Source organism: Sturnira hondurensis, unplaced genomic scaffold (assembly GCF_014824575.4).
Source record: "Sturnira hondurensis isolate 20B ecotype Veracruz unplaced genomic scaffold, ASM1482457v3 Scaffold0001721, whole genome shotgun sequence".
NCBI lineage: Eukaryota > Metazoa > Chordata > Mammalia > Chiroptera > Phyllostomidae > Sturnira > Sturnira hondurensis.
This window is the reverse complement of record NW_028074352.1, coordinates 1,400,173-1,421,992: the sequence shown is the minus strand read 5'-3', so window position 1 is coordinate 1,421,992 and position 21,820 is coordinate 1,400,173. Positions and strand designations below refer to the sequence as shown.

At 39.7% G+C, this 21,820-nt stretch overlaps 1 protein-coding gene across 5 annotated transcripts in view; it reads left to right on the top strand.

The window, feature by feature from the left end:
• Positions 1 to 15,622, top strand: part of ARHGAP24 (Rho GTPase activating protein 24) — a 516,933-nt gene extending 501,311 nt beyond the window's left edge. For 4 of the 5 annotated variants that reach the window (XM_037030752.1, XM_037030769.1, XM_037030761.1 and 1 more), the window contains 2 exons: positions 1,618 to 2,698; positions 12,235 to 15,622. In XM_037030752.1, coding sequence (XP_036886647.1) covers positions 1,618 to 2,698; positions 12,235 to 12,478 — 1,325 coding nt within the window. In that variant the 3' untranslated portion in view covers positions 12,479 to 15,622. The remainder of the gene's footprint in view (positions 1 to 1,617; positions 2,699 to 12,234) is intronic. The other variant, XM_037030776.1, reaches the window with a different exon arrangement.
• The last annotated feature ends 6,198 nt before the right edge of the window (positions 15,623 to 21,820 follow it).

Sequence of the window (21,820 nt, the reverse complement as noted above, 5' to 3'; positions counted from 1 at the left end):
GATGTCCCACAGGTCTCTGAGGCCCTGTTCATTTCTCTTCATTCTTTTGTCTTTGTGTTTCTCAGATTGGATAACCTCAATTGACATACCTTCAGGTATGCCTATATTCTTTGCCATATGTGGTCACTGGAGTCTGTACTTGGTTTGCTTAGTTGTCAGCTAATGATTAAGCAAAGATTTCCTTAAATGCCTAGAGGCAATAAACCTCCCATTTTTTACCAAGGGGCTCTGTGTGCATGTTAAGGCAAACCTTCAACACTCAGCCAGGCAGTGTACAACCCTGCTTTAGCCTCCAGTTCTGGCTGTGCAAAGCTTCAAGACCAGCCAGACGTGAAAGAACAGGGGTGTCTCATTTTTTCCTGAACATGTCAGCAGCCCTGGGCTTGTGCAGAATCCTAAACATGCATGTCCCCAGGAATAAATCATTGTCTTTCAAAACTTCTCATGGAAATATTTCTTCAAATTTTTAAGCTTTTTGGTTAGCCTATTGTTTGTTCCAACTGTTATCCATTGTTTCAGGCAGCCACGGTGTTAAACAAAAAAGCCCTACATTATTCTTGAAAAGTGCCCCTGAGAAAAATGCTACTCACACTGTTCACACTCCTAGTCAGACAAAATGAGACAGCCTCATTAACGGTGCCTTCCAGGCCACCACTAAATAGGTCAGACAGTGACTGTGCTTTAGCAATGGAGCTTTGAAGGAGTCTGAACCCTGTTCCGCCCGCCCCAGGGGCATCCAGGCTGTCGTGCCCACCGAGATGACGGGAAGTTGGTTTTCAAGGCAACTGCAAAACTAGGGAGAGAAAGATGGGAACAAGGAAAGTAAAACACCTCAGAGCTTGCTGTTATTACTGAGATTCAATAATTTTTTTGAGTAAACAATTTCCAGATTGCACTAAATCTTTGGTTCATTTCTAGATTTCCAAAAATGTTGATTCAGAATTTTTTTTATTTGCTTTTATTGAAGAGAGGATTTTTGGATGTCCTTACTACACCATTGTGGTTACTGTCACTTAAAATGCTCTGAGGCTTTTGCAGAATGAACAAAAGTCATATGGAACTGTGTTGTTTTGATGTGTTAGAAAGACAGACCATATATCCATTAGAGATTATATTGGTTTCCACTTAACAGAGGCCACTAAAACGTCTTGATGGTTTGATGTCATTGTCAGATGAGCGATCACAGTGACATCCTCCTGAGGAATATTTCTCATAAATAAATGTCAAACTTGAATGTTGTAAAATGATCAAGAGCCTGGTCTTTGGAACTAGCTAACTCTAGGTTCAAACCCTAAGTCTGCTCCTTATAGCTTTGTAACCTTGGTCAAGTTGTTTAAAATTCACAGAGTAATAACAGTAACTAACTATCTATTTATAGATTTATTTTGAAATCCAAGTAAACTAACAAGAGCAAAGTGCTCAGTAGAGTTCATAGCGCAGAGTAAATTCTCAAGAAATTTTAGCCTGTATTGCCATTGTCATCAAGAAGAATCTAGTTTAGCACTGCTAACAATGCGGCATGTTCACCCGAATGTGGCGTTTTCAGCGTCACTCTCAAAGTGGGAAGTAAATCAGAATTATTTCACCCATATGACTTTGTTTTCTATGCATTTCCAGGTACCGTGGTGGTCCAGCAATTGATGTCAGTGATGATTAGCAAACACGATCACCTTTTCCCCAAAGATACAGAACTGCAGAGCAAGCCCCAAGACGGAGTGAGCAACAACAACAATGAAATCCAGAAGAAAACCACCACGGGTCAGCTACAGAACAAGGAGAACAATAATACCAAGGATAGTCCTGTTCGGCGGTGCTCTTGGGAGAAGTCCGAGTCTCCCCAGAGAAGCAACGTGGATAATGGATCCCCGACAGCTCTGTCAGGCAGCAAAACTAACAGCCCAAGGAACAGTGTCCACAAGCTGGATGTCTCTAGGAGTCCCCCTCTTATGGTCAAAAAGAATCCCGCCTTCAATAAGGGCAGTGGGATTGTCACCAATGGGTCCTTCAGCAGCAGTGGCAATGCAGAAGGTCTTGAGAAAACCCAAACCATTCCCAATGGGAGCTTACAGGCCAGAAGGACCTCTTCACTGAAGGGGTCGGGTACCAAAATGGGCACCCACAGTGTACAGAATGGAACAGTACGGATGGGCATTTTAAACACCGACTCGCTCGGGAACCCCATGAGTGGTCGCAGCATGACCTGGCTGCCCAATGGTTATGTGACCCTGAGAGACAACAGGCAGAAAGAGCAGACAGGGGAGTGCGGCCAGCACAACAGGCTCTCCACCTATGATAACGTCCACCAGCAGTTCTCCATGATGAACCCTGATGACAAGCAGAGTGTCGACAGTGCCACCTGGTCCACCTCCTCCTGTGAGATCTCCCTCCCGGAGAACTCCACCTCCTGTCGCTCCTCTACAACCACCTGCCCAGAGCAAGACTTTTACGGTGGCAACTTTGAGGACCCTGTTTTGGACGGGCCCCCACAAGACGATCTTTCCCACCCTGGGGACTACGAAAACAAAAGTGACCGGAGGAGTGTGGGAGGTCGAAGTAGTCGTGCCACCAGCAGCAGTGACAACAGTGAGACATTTGTGGGCAACAGCAGCAGCAACCACAGTGCCCTGCACAGTCTAGTGTCCAGCCTGAAACAAGAAATGACCAAGCAGAAGATAGAGTATGAGTCCAAGATAAAGAGGTGAGGAAAATCTGGGGCTCCGGGGGGCCAGGGAGCCTCCTGCTGTGGGGCAGGCTCCCACCAACAGTTAAACAAGCTGGTCCCAGAGCCAGAGGCCCTACTCAAGTCCTGGTGCTGCCCCTTGGAAGCTGCGGGACTTTGGGAAAGTTCACTTTGTCTCTGTGAGCCTTGGTTTCTTAATGTGAAAAGTTTAAATATGAGTAGTATTTTTCTCAAAAGCATGTAAAAATCACTGAGCACTGTCCGTGGCCCAGAGGAGGTGCCCAATAATGCTATGTGAATTGTTCCAGAGGCTGGTTAGCGGGGAGCTGTGAGGGGGCAGTTGGGGGATGAGGGGCCTGTTTTCACTGACAGGAAAAGGACGAAATGAGGGGAAAGAAAAGTTGTAGAAATGAACAGAGCTTTTATAATTTTTCGATTGTTGAATGCCAAGAGAGTGCCCACCATCTGCCAAGCTCAGTTCCAGGCCCCGAGGACTTAGCCCACTCAGCTGTCCTAGAATGTGCTTCCACTGCCCCGGAGAAGACAGACAAATGAGTAAACCAGGCCCTGTGCTGAGTAGAAGCCTGAGGTGGGGCATGGGGAAGGGCGTGCTGGTGAGGTGTGGGTTTGGGCGCAGGGCCTCAGGGCAGGTTAGAGGGGAGTGGTGCGGACACCTGGCAGAGGGGCGAGTGCAAACGCCATGACACGGGCTGGGCGTAACAGGAAACAGGTGACAGGACCTTGGGGATCAGATTAACTCTTCAGCTTTTGCTCTGAGATTGGAGTTCACGAAAACTTTTGAGAAAGGTGATGACATGAAGTGTATTCATATGGACAAGAAAAATTGTAGCCTAAATAAGAAGGAAAAACTATGATTCATAAGGAAACAGCTATGCGAAAACCTAATTTATGTCTATTTACATGCTCTGGTAAGATGGCCAAGGTAGGAAGCAGTTTGCTTAGCAGCTTCTCCAGGAAAGGAACCCGGGCAAGATCAGGGGTGTTGGCTAAGTGTCCTGTGTTCACAGTGTCCCTGATTGTCAGAGGGTTCATGGACTGGAGAGGCAGGGATTCAGAGAATGGGGCCTGGGACTCAAAAATATCATCTTGTACTAGAAACCTGAAGGTCACCCACATTTCACTGAGATCACGGAAATGGCAAGGCTGGTTGTTTTTGTGTTCTCCTTTCAGCATAGTGTAGGCACAGGAGGGAGCACTGGGCTCCCAGGTCAGGAGGAGGCCTGAGGCCCAGTTCAGCGGGAGGGAGCCCCTCCCGTGGTCTCAGCTGCAGGCTCAGGCCCTGTGTTACGGTGACCTCTTCCTGTGCAGGTGGCCTAAGGCCCTTCTCATTTCTGAATGTCAGTCTTCATCCTGCTTTGCTGCTTCTATGGCTCCAAGCCCCATGGGGTTATATATATATATATATACTTATATATATATAAACATTTTATATTTATATTATATAAATATTATATAAATATAGTTGACTTTCTTTTGCTGCTTCCCATCNATACTTATATATATATATATACTTATATATTAATATATTATATAAATATTATATAAATATAGTTGACTTTCTTTTGCTGCTTCCCATCCATTTATTACCAAGCCAAAAGATACATATTTTCAAGAGCTATAACAGAGTAAATATAAAATAAAATACTATAACATATTTTATATGTTAGATTGGAAAACTACTTTGAAAGTAATTTTTGTAAACTTCACTGAATGAAAATATAATGCCAAGTAACAGTGAGTTTATATAAGAATAAAAACAGCATCTGAATATCATTTTTCAGGACCAGTGGCTTCCAGATTTCTAAATTGCTGCCAGTATATGATGGTAAATTAGCACTTAGCACTGGGGAACAAGAGGTAACAGTTGAAACTTGCATTAGGATAGGAAACAAGTTACTATGAATGGCTGAGAGATTAACATGTTCATTTATGAGAACACTGGTAACACATTTATGTTCTGAATCCATGGTGCATCTCAGAGACTTTGATAAAATCACAGAACTTTCAACAGCGTGTCCTCTCGAGGTCCTTCCACCGCAGAATCTGACTGCCTTACAGGCAGAGGCAGAGTCTCACAACCAAGGAGGGCTGAGGAGCTGCCACGGCCCAACCCAGAGAAGTTCCTGTTTACAGTTAGACATTTCTCTTTAAAATTATTTTTAACTCCCCCCACAGGACTTGAAGTATTGAGGTTAGTTACAATGATGATATGTATGTGATACATACATACATTCCTACATACATAGCTCAGTAGATGATAGATAATATTTTACTTTATCATTCATTGACACATGCTTTTTAGTTTTTAAACATGTGAGTTTGGTGATCTCCCTGTCCCACAAATTTCTTCCTTTATTGTATGTAGTCAGAAAAATTTGTTTTTGTGATATCAATTATTTGATCTTATAAAAACTATTCTTTTATTGTTGGTTTGGGATTTTATATATGACCAATAGATCAAGTCTGTTAAGCTATTTAAATCTTTTACATTTCTCCTAATATTTATCAGATAGATTTGTAATTTCTAACAAAATTACCTTAAACTCCCCTAATTTTTATGGATTTATTAATTTCTCCTTATAACTCTAGTTTATATAGAATAATTTGAGGCTACTCTCCTAGGTGAATAAAAGGTCATAATTATTTATATGTCCCTGATGAATTGATTTTTTTTATCATAAGTAATGTTCATCTTTAATTGCAGTAATGCATTTTGTGTGAAAGTATAGTCTTTCTGATATTAATATGGCTATGCCATTTATATGTTAATTAGTAACTTTCTGCCATATCTTTTCCATGAACTTTCAGCATTTATTTTTATTTGATTTGAGAGCTTATATATTTTTTAGTTCTGGGATATTTCTGTCTATCACCTTTTGGGTTATTTCACCTCCCTCATTTTCTCAAATTTTCATTTCTACAACCCTTATCAAAGTATGTTGGACTTTCTAATGCATGTTCTAGCTCTGTTAATTTCTTTTTTATATTAAATTTCTATCTTTCTCATTCTGTGAAGCATTCTGGGTAATTTTTTCTCAGACCTCTTTTCCAGTTTACTAATTTTTTTTCTTTTTTAGCATTTATTTCTTTTAAGATTTTATGTATTTATCTTTAGAGGGGAAGGGAAGGAGAGAGTGGGAGAGAGTGGCAAGTCTCAATGTATGGTTGCCTCTGGTGTATCCCCTGCTGGGAACTGGCCTGCAACCCAGTCATGTGCCCTGACTGGGAATCGAACCGCCATCCTTTAGTTCGCAGGCCCGCACTCAATCCACTGAACTATACCAGCCAGGGCTTTTTTAAGATTTATTTTTAATTATAGTTAAGATAAAATGTTACATTATTTTCAGGTGTACCACACAGTGACCCAACATTTATATACCTTACAAAGTGATTGATGACACAAGTCTAGTAACCATGTGTCATTGTATGTAGTTATTACAATGTTATTGACAGTATTCCCTGTGTTTATGTTCCTGTTACTTATTCCCTGTTACTTATTTTAGAACTAAAGTTTGTACTTTTTTGTTTAAGATTTTATTTATTTATCTTTAGAAGGGAAAGAGAGAGGGAAAGAAATATCAATGTATGGTTGCCTTTCCTGTGTCCCCTGCTAGGAACTGGCCTGCAACCCAGGCATGTGCCCTGACTGGGAATCGAACCGCGGTTGTTTGCTTGCAGGCCCGAGCTCAATCCACCGAGCTATACCAGCCAGGGATAAAGTCTGTGCTTTTTAACCCTCTTCCCTTTTTCCTCCTGCCTCCACCCTCCTCCCTGCAGAAAGCTATCAGTTTGTTCCCTGTGTCTGTGACTTTGCTTGTTTTGTTTTGTTCATTCAGTCGTTTTGGTGTCTAGATTCCACATATAAGTGAAATCATAAGCATTTGTTTTTCTCTGTCTCACTTACTTCACTTGACATAATACTCTCTGGGTTCATCCATGTTGTTGCAAATGGCCAGGTTTCATTATTTTTTATGGCTGAATCAGGTTCCATTGGCCATATGTACCACATCCTCTTTATCCACTCATTTATCAGTGGACACTAGCTTCACTTCTGTAGCTTGGCAATTGTAAGTAATGCTGCAATGAACATGGTGGGGCATATGTCTTTTCAAATTACCATTTTTTAATTTTAGGTAAGTAACTAGAACTGCCATGTCACACAGTAATTTTATTTTTCATTGTTTGAGGAATCTCCATGCTGTTTCCCACATGGAAAGGCTGCACCTCATTTATAATCTCACGAACAATTCATGTGTTCCCTTTCGTCTGGATTATCATTTGTTGTCTTTTTGTTAGTGGCCATGCTGACAGGAGTGAGGTAACAATATCTCATTGTGGTTTGGATTTTCATTTGCCTGATATTTAGTGACGTTGAACATCTTTTCATGGGTCTATTGACAACCTGTACATCTTCTCTGCAGAAATGTCAAGTCGGGTCCCCTGCTCATATTTCAAATTGGATTGTTTGCTTCTCTGGTGTTTTTATTATTTTTTTACAGGTTTTTTTTATTGGTTTTTTCATTACCATTTATTCTCTGTATCCCCTTTTATTTCTCCACCCATCCCCCGCCCCCCCCCCCCGCAGTCACCACAGTGTTGTTGGTGTCCATGAGTTCCATGTTGACTCGTATGATTTTGTGTGTGTATTTTAGACATTAACCCCTAATCAAATATATCATTTGCAAATATTTTTTTCATCAGTACGTTGCCTTTTATTCTTGTCAATGGCTTCCTTCACTCTGCAAACCCTTTTAAGTTTGATATGGCTCTATTTGTTTCTATTTGTTTTGTTGCCTTTGCCTGAGGAGACATATCTAAAAATACATTGCTAAGACTGATATTTTTCTTCTGCTGACTCAATTCTGACACTTCACTCAGCCCATGAGTAGAGTTTTTGTGGTTGCTTTTTTTTGTAAAGGTAATTCATCTGATAAGCTCTCAGTTGAATCACTTTTGACTTTCTTTCTCTCTCACAGTGGAGACCTGCTCTTCCCCTATGGGAGGAACACAAACAACTAGCCCTACCCCGTACCCAGGATCAATACCCTTTGTGTGCTTCCATGTGCTGCTCTAAATCGGAGTGTCTTTTTTGGTTACGATACTTGAAGATGCTCTTTTATTTATTTTAACCTTGGCTATATATTTTTTAAATTCTGTATATATGTTTTCAGCACCATATTGTGTTCGTGGTGGGAGGGGTTCCCTTCTGTAGCCTGCTCAGTCCACGAGAGTCCGGAAGTTTCACACAAATACCTGATACATCCTACACACATTAGCATTGCTTAAAGGGTTGTCTTCACTTTTAGTTCTAACGTAAATAGCTTTAGGAAGCAAAGAGAATATATTGTAGAATAATTCTAGGTTTTAACCAGTACGCTGCCAGGTCATTATAGAAAATGTGGTCCTGTGATCAAAACAGCCTTCTAAACTGATTACAGAATATAGAGAATTTTTTTTAATCTCAATAATCTTTTTTCCTTTTTATTGAATTTATTAGGGTGAAACTATTTTAACAAAATTATTTAGGGTTCAGGTTCACAATTCTACAGTACACTTGTACACTATACTGTATATTCACCACCCCAACTCAAGTCTCTGTCCATCATCATCTATTCTTTTTTTTCCAATTTTTTTATTTAATTATTTTTCAAGTACAGTTTTCTGTCTATTACTCCATTCCATCCCACCCCCATGCTCTCCACCTCCCTCCCATTTCCACCCTTGTCAGTTGTTGTCCATGTATCTTTTATACTTGTTCCTCTAAATCCCTCCCCTATTTCCCCTGAAATTCCCTCCCCTCTCCCCTCTGGTCACTGTCAGCCTGTTCTCTATTTCAGTGTCTTTGGTTATATTGTGCTTGCTTGTTTGTTTTGTCGTTTAGCTTCCTGTTAGAGGTGAGATCATATGGTATTTGTCCTTCAACACCTGGCTTATTTCACTCAGCATAATGCTTTCCAGTTCCATCCATGTTGTTGCAAAAGGTAGGAGCTCCTTCTTTCTTTCTGCAGCATAAAATTCCATTGTGTATATGTACCATAGTTTTTTGATCCATTCATTTACTGACGGGCACCTAGGTTGCTTCCAACTCTTGGCTATTGTAAATTGTGCTGCTATGAACATTGGGGTGCATAGGTTCTTTGGGATTGGTGTTTTAGGGTTCTTAGGATACAATCCCAGCAGTGGAATTGCTGGGTCAAAAGGCAAGTCCAATTTTAGTTTTCTGAGAAAATTCCATACTGTTTTCCATAATGGTTGTACCAGTCTGCAATCCCACCAACAGTGGACCAGAGTCCCCTTTTCCCCACACCCTCTCCAACATTTGTTGTTTATTGCTTTGTTTATGATAGCCATTCTCACCGGTGTAAAGTGGTATCTCATTGTAGTTTTAATTTGCATCTCTCTGATAGCTAGTGATATTGAGCATCTTTTCATGTGTCTCTGGATCCTCTGTATGTCCTCCTTGCAGAAGTGTCTGTTCAAGTCCTTTCCCCATTTTTTAATTGGGTTAGTTGTCTTCTTAGAGTGAAGTCGTGTGAGTTCTTTGTATATTTTGGAGATTAAACCTTTGTCTGAGGTATCATTGGCAAATATGTTTTCCCATACAGTTGGTTGTCTTTTTATTTTAATGCTGTTTTCTTTAGCTGCGCAGAAGCTTTTTATTTTGATGAGATCCCATTTGTTTATTCTTTCCTTTATAGTCCTTGCTCTAGGGGACATATCAGTAAAAATGTTGCTGCGTGAAATATCTGAGATTTTCCTGCCAATGTTCTCCTCTAGGACTTTAATGGTGTCATGGCTTATATTTAAGTCTTTTATCCACCTTGAATTTATTTTGGTGTATGATGTAAGTTGGTGCTCGAGTTTCATTTTTTTGCATGTAGCTGTCCAGTTCTCCCAACACCATTTGTTGAAGAGGCTATCTTTACCCCATTTTATGATACTGCCCCCTTTGTCGAATATTAATTGACTGTAGAGATTTGGGTTTATTTCTGGGCTCTCTATTCTGTTCCATTGGTCTATGTGCCTGTTTTTATGCCAGTACCAGGCTGTTTTGATTACAGTGGCCTTGTAATACAGTTTGATATCAGGTATTGTGATCCCTCCTACTTTGTTCTTCTTTCTTAACATTGCAGCTGCTATTCGGGGTCTTTTATGGTTCCATATAAATTTTTGAAGTGTTTGTTCTATGTCTGTGAAATATGCCATTGGTACTTTAATAGGTATTGCATTGAATCTGTAAATTGCTTTGGGTAGTATGGACATTTTGATGATGTTAATTCTTCCAATCCATGAACACGGTATACGTCTCCATTTGTTTGTGTCTTCCTTGATTTCTGTCTTCAGTGTTGTGTAATTTTCTGCATACAGGTCTTTAACCTCCTTGGTTAGATTTATTCCCAGATATTTTATTTTTCTTTTTGCTATATCGAATGGGATTTTTTTCTTGATTTCTGCTTCTGCTGATTCATTGTTAGTATACAAAAATGCCTTTGATTTCTGGATATTGACTTTGTATCCTACTGTTTTGCCAAATTTGTTTATTAGTTAGAGCAGTTTTTTGGTAGAGGCTATAGGCTTCTCCATGTACACTATCATGTCATCTGCAAACAATGACAGCTTTGTTTCCTCCTTTCCAATTTGAATGCCTTTTATTTCCATTTCTTGCCTAGTCGCTGAGGCTAAAACTTCTAATACTATATTAAATAGAAGTGGTGTAAGTGGCCACCTTGTCTTGTTCCTGATCTTAGTGGAAAAGCTTTTAATTTTTGCCCAATGAGTATGATGTTGGCTGCAGGTCTTTCATATATGGCCTTTCTTATATTGAGGAATGCTCCCTCTATTCCCACTTTGCTGAGTACCTTTATCATAAATGGGTGTTGTACCCTATCAAAAGCTTTTTTCACATCTATTGATATGACCATTTGGTTTTTCTATTTGCTTTTGTTTATGTGGTGTATTACATTTACTGATTTGCGGATATTGAACCATCCTTACATCCCCGGATGAATCCCACTTGGTCATGTTGTATGATCTTTTTGATGTATAGTTGGATGCGATTTGCCAATATTTTATTGAGGATTTTAGCATCTATGTTCATCAGCAATATTGGCCTAAAGTTTTCTTTCTTTGTTGTGTCTCTATCTGGTTTTGGAATTAGGATGGAAGATTATATTTTTCTACAAATGGACAAATTTCTAGAAAAATATAATCTTCCAAAACTCAATGAAGAAAAAGTAGAAAGCCTGAACAGACCAATAACAGCAAATGAAATTGAAGCAGTAATCAAAAAACTCTCATCACACAAAAGCCCTGGACCAGATGGTTTCACAGGAGAATTCTACAAAGCTTTTAAGGAAGAGCTAACCCCTATTCTTCACAGACTATTCCAAAAAATCCAAAATGATAGAGAATATTTTTTAATCTTAGTTACTTTCAGAAAAAAGTGTTATTTTGTGTTATTATTATTATCTGGATGAAATATCAACATGTAGGACTTATTTCAAAACAAAAAAATAATTGAGGCTTTAAGTTTGAAAATTGGTATTAAAATAATCAGATCAGCCTTTCAAATTTCAGTGGTATGGTAACTTCAAACATACCCTGAGGATCTTAGTTCAGAAGAAAAGAGATTAAAACTTTAGGGGAGGGGTTAAAGAAAAAAAAGTTACCTATTATCAAGATTCATCTTATAATAAACAATTATGTAATACTCCTCTTTGAAAAACAACTGCAAATTATGTTTTTTAACTTAGTGATTATGGAGAAAAATCCATTTTTAAGGAACCTATCTAAAATTATAAAGTACATCCACATGTATATAGCTATCAATCTATAGAACTATAAATCTACAGATTCTAAGATATATTAACTTGGAAAGTAGTGAGAATTACAGATAGCAGCAAGTTATTTGGGTAGACTCCATTGTCACAAAATGTCAGGTGGATTACCTATTACCCACATATAACTGCTACCACTCTTGTCCATGTAAGGTAGCTGCTTTTAGCACCACTTTTAAAACATGGGACTCCTAATGTCTCAGAGAAGTTCATTCTTAGTAGTGGACTTTATCAACAATGACATTTGCACTATCATTATTTTTCTTCTGATGGAAAGCAAATGTGATTGCTCCCTTTTCTTCCAACTTTACTAGGCTCCCTCCATTTTTTTTTTTTTTTAGCAAAGTTCAATTTACATTTAATGATTCAGGAAGTTTCATGGTTTTGGCTGCCTCTCACCTCTTCCATTCTGTGCTACATGACATGGTTCTCGGGCTGCTCTATGCTGGCACTTACACATCCACTATCAGTGACAGCTAAGTGCTTCTAAGAGAAGTTGTGGGGTCTTCTTGTTCAAATGATAGTAAAACATCTTAGCAAATAGTAAAAACAAACAAACAAAAACAAAAACTTCACTGAATGGACAGGACTCATTCCAATTTCCTAAACCATGCAGCTTAGAAAATACTTGTAGTCCCTCACATTGCAAGTGAATAAGATCTCTGTCTTCTTTGTTCCCTCCCCTACCCTTTGTAGCTTAGAACAGCGAAACTTGACTTTGGAAACAGAAATGATGAGCCTCCACGATGAACTGGATCAGGAAAGGAAAAAGTTCACAATGATAGAAATCAAAATGCGAAATGCAGAGCGTGCAAAAGAAGATGCTGAGAAAAGAAATGACATGCTTCAGAAAGAAATGGAGCAGTTCTTTTCCACATTTGGGGAGCTGACAGTGGAACCCAGGAGAACCGAGAGAGGAAACACAATATGGATTCAGTGAGCCTGCTTTCTCCCACTGTCTCTGGTGGGTCTGGGAAGGACTCTGGGGACTCCTGTGGGAATATTACATGGGACCAGGTGGCTGGTCACCTGGCTGTACAGTGCTCTAACTGGTGAAGGGATATCATTTACAGACATTACCCACCCATATCTGCAATGTGTACCAAAGTTATACCATGCCCTATACCATGACATAGGCTACTGTCAAGTGTTACAACTGGATATGTGTATATAGAGTAGTTTTTAAAAAGTAAACTAAAAATGAGAAGCCTATCTCAAGAATTATTTTATTGCAAGTCTTGTATTTAAAATGTTAAATCAATATGTTGTTGCAATTTAGCTTGCTTTCAAGCTTCACCCCTTGCACTTAACATAAGCTATTTTTGGCATTGTGTTATCATCAGCTTATTTTATAGATCAATATTTTTATTTCCTTTTTTGCTGAGGAAATGAAGATACGCAGATATATGAAAATATATAAATATATATGAGTTATTAAAATCAGAAGAATACTTGGTGGCTGTGCTGTTTGTGCCAATAGACCTTACCAATGACCAAAAAGAGAAATGTAAATAATTTTATAAAATACAGTAGTCTCACCAGGAAGCTTTGAACTATTCCTTAAGTTCTTCCCTAGATTCTGCTCAGTTTTCTTTGTGAGATGATTTGACACAACAAAGTTTGGACCCTGTAACAAAGCCCCTTTTCTGAGCCCCAGGTCTGTGCAGGATGAACCTTAGTGGGGGAAGAGTGGGGAAGAAGAGCATTTAACCAGTCATGCATGCCTTGACTTACCCTTCTAGACTGAGTCTCTGTAACTGCAGCCTGGGTGCATGAGAAATCCACCCTGCCATGAGGAAGCTGGGAAGTAACGCTTGCCCAGCCACTGGCCACGCACCCGCAATGCCATTTTGTGAGCACCTGCCTGCCCACCACTCAGACCTCTCCTGGCCCCAGATAACTGCACTCTGGGATGGCAGCAGCCAAACAGTCGTCCTGCATCCCTCTCGGTTAAACCACAGGGTGTATGCCATAGAGTGCCATTTTTCTCTCAGGCTGACTATTCTGTGGTCGTCTGGGATTCTCCCAGAGTGACAGCGGGCAGAAGCTGTTTGCGGCAAGAGAGAGGTGATGGAGGGAACAGGGGCCAGAAGGAGGAAATACAGAAGAAACAAACTAACAATCTCGCTTCTAATTTTTACAGTATTCTCCCCCGTTGGAAACATAGTCATTCACAATAATTTTAAGATGTGAATGCTCAAAGGTCCAATTTTGATAAATTGTGAACATTAGTAAAGATAACTTCCTAGAGAAGCTCAGGTTTCTCAGGAGCTAGAGTTTTGGGAGAAGATTCCTTTACACATCAGTACAATAATGCTTTTAAGGAGGCAAGCAAGTAAATCTTTCTCACATGAAAACAAAGTCATTGAAGGCATAATCAGAAATAAATACTACTTGAGTGTATGGGATTTGTGTGTTGTGTGTATTTATTTTTTCCAAGGGGGGAGGAATCCTGGCAGCATTCGTTGTTGTCACTGTGCTGCCTCTATGCACATTCTTTCAAGGGTCAAGTGCAGGCGGGCCTTCTGGGTCAGCCACTGTCCACACAGCGATGCCTTTTTTATCTTTCATTCCCTTTTCTCCATCCTCCCAATTCTTTAACCAGATGCCCCCACCTGGACATCCTATGAGAAATTCAAACTCAAAATGTGCAAAGTTGATCTCATAGCTCTCTTTATCTTTTCCCAGTCCCTGTCTTAGTTAACCCAACCTTAGGCTCATCTGGGGGCTACCTGATGTAATAGTGAAAAACAAAATGTATGCAAACTGCCTGCTTCGCATTTTCTACAATTTGCTGGCTGTTAATCTTCCAGGCACCATTTTGTTAATCTGTAGAATGGAAATAATAAAAGTACTCTTCTCATAGACGTTTTATGTGGTCTCAGTGAGGCAGCTGGTGTTAAGGCTGAGCGCAGCAGGAAGGAATACACAGGAAAGCTGAAATGAGGCTGGGTACACAGGAAGGAGTCTGTCAACGTCAACTCTTACTTTCTCTGCTCTCTTCTTCACCTTTAACTTCACTCACTTAGGACTGTCTATTCCACCCATCTTTGATCAGCTTCTCATCTTTTGATGAAAGTGTCTCACCTACTCACTTTTTTTTCCAGTATCATTCCTCTTCTTTCACCTTTGCAAGCTTCCATGCGACCATGCCCTGGCCTTGCCAGTCACATTGGATGATGACTCACTCACCCACAGGGTAAAGCCCTTCACACGGTGTGTAAGAGGCTGATCTGCAGGTTCATTCTAATTTTTCCCACTTCCCCCACACCTGCCGTGCCATCGCGTGCCTCTGGAATGTTCCACCTTCTGTTGCTGTGTCCATCTCCACTGTCTCCCTTCAATCTGACCCACTCAAACCATGTATTTTTAGAGCCAAATCAAAAGTCAGCTCCCGTATGAAGCTTCCTAGGATCTCATTGCAGCTGGTTACCTTCTTTGCTCCCAATTGGCATATATCTCTTTTAGCTCTTCCCACATCTGCTTATTTTCTTCACCAAATAAGCACTTTAGGAAGCAATATGGTGAAATGAAAATCACAGAAAACTGACAGCCAGGCTGGATAGGAATCTCAGCATGCCTTAGGCAAGATGCACAGCAACGACCAGTCACTGAACCTCTGTGAACCTCAGTTTTTTTCATCAGTAAAGTGGAGTTAACCTCTGCAAAGTAGGGGTGTTGTAATATTTAAAGGTGCCTACTCCAGTGCCTGCCACTTGATCACTGGAGCTTCTGAACACATCAGGTTGTATTTTATTGGTCTTAAATCCTTTATGCCATTTATTCCACTTAGCAATAAATTTAGAGAGCAAATATGATGAGGGATGCTGTTATTAATTTTAATTATTGATTTTGGTGATGATGACATCTAATCAATGGCTACTGTGAGCAGATTGTCCATCTGCATGTCTATTAGCTCTTCTGTTAATTAAGCTAAAAGTCTAGAAACTATGCACTACAAATTAACAAGAGTAAATTAGAAATAAATATTTAGGTAGTATCAAGAATTCATTTACTTTACCTCATATACACTTCTTTAAAACTCTATTATTGTTAAGTACAATAATTCTTAAATTAGGAGCTCGGAAGAATGGATTTATTTGCTTACAAGCATTGAGTCTATAATATTGGTTTTACTAGTCAAACTATATGGCTGGGTAGCCTTTAGAGGACATTTAAAATGGAATTAGCTAGCACATGAGGTCAACTGAAGCATAAATTTTATATGCAATTTTATTATGAAATGACTAAAAACTCCAAGTGGAATTTCAATACTTATTCCCATTTATTTTTGTTTATTCAAAAACTGAGGCCTCCTTTAAAAAAAATTAGATCGTTCCAAGATAGGATAGTTCAAATCACTGGTATAATTCTCTCCCCTTGGAAATCAGGAGAATATTACAGGTGGTGATGCCTCCCAGGAACCCCAGTGTTCCTCCCATTGCAGAGCTGCACCCTGCTCAGAGCAGCATCATAGAAGGGAACACACATGAGCTTTGGGATTCAGACCCTGGATTCAAATCCCAGCTCTGCTACTTTGTAGCTACATGAATTTAAGACATTCCGTGTAGTGCTATTTATAAACCCTAATTTGTTTTTTTAAATAAAATAATAGTAAGAATAGTGTCTCTTCCTCACTGGATTTTTTTTGAGCATTGAATAAGTGATGTGTTTAGCACAGTATCTGGCACATAATAAGCGTGCAGTTAAGTGGTAGTTGTCAGCCTTCAAATTGCGTCTATGGGAAGAGTGTTTAAGTTTCTAAAGAATATAGCAGGGCTCTGGCTTCAGGAATTTGGCCAGCACTGAAAGGCTAGCACACTCATCAGCAGAAGGTTTAATTGTGTCCCTGCCCCAGGAACTCTCATTTTATTTTTGCCCAGGTCCTGCTAGAGCTTGATGGCAAGCAGGAGGCAAGCCGAAGCATCCTTCCTACTCTGAGATCATACAATTATATCTATGACATGAGAGAAATGTGTAAAGAACTACCAGTAATACAAACTTTATATTAACTATATCCATGTGACACCAAAGACAATTTTGGGCACTGAAAGTACTAGGTGAAATATAATGAAAGTGTCTAAGGATATGGACCAGTGAACATGTCTGGCCTCACATCAGCACCACTGTTGGTATTTATTGAAATCCTCCACATGCCAGGCCAGCATTAGGCTAGGTGCTCAGGGGTACCTAGTTTACAATACTAATTACCACAGAAGATGAATGACTGTGAAAGTAAGAGATCACAAAAATGAGGCTAGAAAAGGCAGTGCAGAGTCATGACTGTGATGTGAGCCCTGAAGGGTGAGTAGAACATTACCACACAGGTGGCCACGTGGAGTCAGGGCCTCCCTAGTGCATGGAACAGCGTGTGCAAAGTGCCTTTGGTGCAGACCCTAGGGAGCCTTTTCAATGAAATAAAATTGACCTATTAAGTCTGCTCCATCGAGGTGGTACTATGCAGAACAACTTATCCTCACCTCGTAAGACTTGAAAACACACAATGCACTTCTACCAGTGGCTTGTACTGTTTAATGCCCTGTTTAACTCAAAGTAAACAACAAGAGCTGGACACTTTTTGCGTTGTTTGAACTTGCAAACCATAGGAAAAGAATGTTGGAATTGTGGCTCCCAAGTGTTATAATGCTGGGTTATAATGCTCCTCATGGTCTTCTCAACTGTGCAAGTGGGAAATTAGTTGAAAGTTAGAACTTCCCAGCTAAGGCCCTCTGTTGCAAAGTGAATTAGAAAAATAACAGTTCCTTAAGAAGGCAAAATCTGAACCTACTGTAGAAAGTTTAACTCACAAAAAGTGTGTTTTTAATGCATCATTTGCAGCTCAGGACCAAGGCTTAATGACACTATTTATGGACTGTGTACTATTGCACTGTTTATAGCTGCTTCAGCCTATCCTAGAGAGGGTTGCCTTTCTCAAGTAAAGAGTACAGTAACAGAATACTGAGTTGCCTGACTGAGCAGTCAAATTGGCACCATTTGCTTTGAGTGAAGTTTTCTCTGAGCTCTGATGGACTCTCTCAGTGTACTCCCTGTTTTTTGAAAACATCACATTTGTCCCAGTCCTCTCTCTGGAACACACATTCCCCCACCTCCTCATGATTCCTTAGAACAGATTAAGTACCACACCAAGGGAACCCCCAAGGTTGGGCCACCATTACCTCATCCTTGAGTACCTATTGCCAAAACAGCCCAAACTCCTGTGTCCTTTGCCTTCACTGATATGCTTGTCCCCATATCATTCAGCGTATCTTCTCATTTGCTTCAAACTCTGATCCCCTCACCATTTCTCCCACCTTTCCATTATATTTTCTAGATCTCATAACTGTCATCACCAACCCCTAAATCTCTCTTTGACACAGTTACTTCCTGACAACGTCACTCTCCTTGCAGCTTACTCAAGGATGGCTGTTTTTCCCTCCCACAACCTGCATCTCACTAGCCTGAAGGAGAGGTACATCTTGCTCTGATCTTTGCAATGTCCAGATTTTGCTTTTCCACCCACCCTCCTAACCATTTTGGAAGCATGTGCCCCATGACTGAATATTTTAGCACCTACTGAACTATTTTCCCCCACCACTACTCACACACCATCCACCAACTTGGTCACTCAGCTCCTTGACCTGCTTATTTCTGAGAATCTGGCTCTATTTCTGTCCAAATATTAGCCACGCATGTCCATGGTTTCCCCTACACTGTGTCATTACCAACAACTGCATCAGCACCAAAATTTCCATTTCAAGTCCCCATTCTCCGATCATCATCACCTCTTCTTTCTCCAGGTCAATCCCTTTAGCATCATCATTCCAACAACTTTTGTGCACTCCAAAGCATCTCCAAGCCACCAACCGACTTTGCTGGGTTTCCACTATCATCCCTTCATGTCATTGCTTTCCTCCTTGGCCAGCTTAGTGTCTGTGGTTCTTCATTCAAATTATCCTGCTTCTGTTCTCACCCCCCTTCATCTTCTCTTCCACCACTGCACTCTTCTTAAAAGAAGAATAAAAACTCAACTCTGGCTAAATTTAATGTCTGTTTACTCCTAACCTGAACCTAAGAAGCTAAATATGGCCAGAGAGCAAAAGACCACCATGTCGACTTGTCTCACATTGTATTTATATAAATATGGCTCACATTTTCCAAGGGCCATTTTGCACTTCTCAAACCTACATAAACCCTTCCCCTCCTCATGCTCATCAGAAAAACTTCTTTCTTTACTGAGAACAAAATATCAGAAGAGTATATTCTTCCAGTCCCTCATCATATCTACCCAAACTACCTACACCTGTCCTATGCACACTGCCTTGCCTCCTGCCCCAACCCCTGTGCAGCCTGCCCCAACCAGCCCAGCTGCTCTGCTCATGTACCAGAGCCCATCCCTCTGGCCTTTTCAAGCACATTTTTCCTTCAAATAAGTATTCTTTCTCTCTCATGTTACCATTTTTTTCTTTCTATCATCAGTCCCATCAACATATACCCATGCTGTAAGAGCTTTTTACATATATATTCTAATCATCTCATATTTATTTCTAATTTCCACATCAGTCTTCGGCTTCACCTTTTAGGAAAAGAATTAATTGTCCTTATTTCTAATTCCTCAACTCACATGTTCTCTTGAACGCATTCAAGTCACGTTTTCTTGCTCGTGACTGCAGAGACAGTGCTCTGGTCAAGGTCGGCAATGACCTTCACAGAATCAAGTGCTATAGCCCACTGTCCGTCTCCATCTCACTAGGCCACGCAGCAACACTGTTCCATTTGCCCACTCCTCATTTGGGAAATGCTGTCTTCGCCTGGCTTCCAGGACAGCACTGCTTCCTGGTTTTTCTCTACCTGACTGGACATTCCTTAGAATGCCCTCCTGTTTTCTGACTTCTATATGTTGGAGTGAGAGGTGCTTCCCTTTTGGACTTGTCTTATCAGTTCCCTGGTAGCTTCATATACTCTCATGGTTTTAAATAGCACTATAAGCTGATTCTTCTCACCTTTATTTTCTAATTCTAGTTTAGTAGATGCTCCTGCTATATCACTTGTATATCTAATAAACATCTCCAACTGACATTTCCTCAAAAAAGCATGATTTTCTTCCTGAATCAGCTCCTAGTCCACTGTTCACTATGCTGTCAGATGCACTATCATTCGCCTCATGGTGTATTTGTATAAATAAGTCTGTCATCCCTGATCTCTTTCTTCCCTATCACATACCAGTCCACTGGCAAATCTTGTCCTTCACAATATATCCTTAATTAGATTTTTAATCTAACCCTTTCCTGGCACCTCCACTTCCTAGTTCAAGCCCATCACCCCTTTCTGGACCATCTCACCCTACTCCGGATCTTTGTGGCCATTCTTATTTTTCTTCCTAATATCTTCTCTTCACTCAGCAGCCAGAGAGACCCTTTTAAAAGAAAATTTAGATTATATTACTTTTCTTCTCTCATCTATTCATCATCTTTTCATTTAGAACAAAACCCCACAGTCTTGCCATGCTCTGACCCCTGCTCCCTCTCCAATTTCTCCTCCTATCATACCTTCTCTTTTTCATTCTGCTTCATCCACAAGACTCTTTGCCACTCTTATGTACGAGTGAGCTCTTGCCCCAGAGCCCTTGCTCTCACCTTTCCCTCAGTCCAAAATCCTCTTCCTTGGACACTGATACGGCTCACTCCTTTACTTAATTTGGGTCTCTGCTCAAATATCACCTCTTCTGAGAAGCCTGCCCTGTCCTTGTCTAAGTAGCAGCCCTTATCACATCATTTCTTTTTAACTGCTTTGTCTTCTTAGTCCTTCCCATTAGTTTGCTCCCCCATTAGAAGGTAGGATATACAAAGGCCAGAAAGTTGTCTGAATTCATCACGATATGTGCATAGAACAGTTTTTGAAAGATTGAAATAATCAATATTTGTGGCATGAATCAATTTGTGGCCTGAGTGAATGTGCACAGCTTAATGTCAAATTTCTGGTTCACATGTTCAAGGATTTTCTGAAGTGGATCTTTTAATAGAAAATAATAAACAACTTCTACTTATTTTAGAGTTCCAGTCACCCCCTACAGACTGAATAAATGTCATAGATTTTGTTTAATATGACAGTCACTGCAGAGAGACTCCAGTGTCCATTGTGATGTCCTTTGCTGTTTTGGAGGTTGTCATGCTAGAAATATGAGCTTCGAACTCAGTACCCAGGCCCAATAGCTCTCAGAAGAAACATATCAAAAATAAAGTTAATGTAGTGCAGAAAATCATCTATGCTATTTTGCTGTTGTTATCATTTTTTAGCCTCTAAATTTTTACTTATTTTTTCTATGATACAGATATCCTAAGTCATTGTTGAGGTCTCAGTGTGTTAACAAAGTTCTCCCTTAATCTGTGGACTAACATTTGTTTAAAAGAGACCAAAAGAAAACACTCTACCTTTTAATTAAAAGAACAATAGTAAAAATACATATATTTCCTCATTGATTTAAGCAGTCCTACTTGTATTTTTCATGTCCATACTATTTTTAAAAATACCTTGTAAAAATGGTTTTATCTCCAATGTCATACAAAATAGCCAAAATTATATTAATTCATTAAGTGTACTTACATATAATTAGACAACATGATAACATTGAAAGAAGATTTGTTTCAGTGATTTAAGGGAATAATAAAAATGGACTCATCTAAGTTATACCACTAATTGGAACACATCATTATTTTAAAGGAAACTAAATGAGATATAGTATTTAACCAGTTATTTTTAAACTCAAAGATTCTTTACTCTAAAATTTTAAGGATAAGGACTGTGTTATATTATCTCCTACCTAGAACATAGATTGATGTTCAATGTGTTTTTGAAGTGAATGAATGTACTAAGTAGCTCAGAAATTAAGGCAGAAATTCAGAGCAATCTTCTTCTAAAGTAGAAATTCAGAGCTTGATTTGCACCAAATAGAAGTTTGCAATATATTAAGAAAAGAGCAATTGCTTTTCAGAAGTCTTTCTTTTACAAAAGAAATACTTTAATATTACTAGTTCCCTTTGTGCATGTAAAATATATTTGGATTATAAAAGTTGATTTAGTACATAATTTTTCAGGCAATATTTTCACAAATGTGAATGTAAAAGTATTTATAGTAGGCAGATTATGTGTGAGACCCTTTTGCAGTAAGATTGTGGAGAATTATTTTAAATGAATAACATTTTGCAGTGTTTTTACTTTACAAATAATCTGGTCTATTGAGTCAAAGGATTCCAGACAAAATCCCGGGAATGACCATACCCGAAGT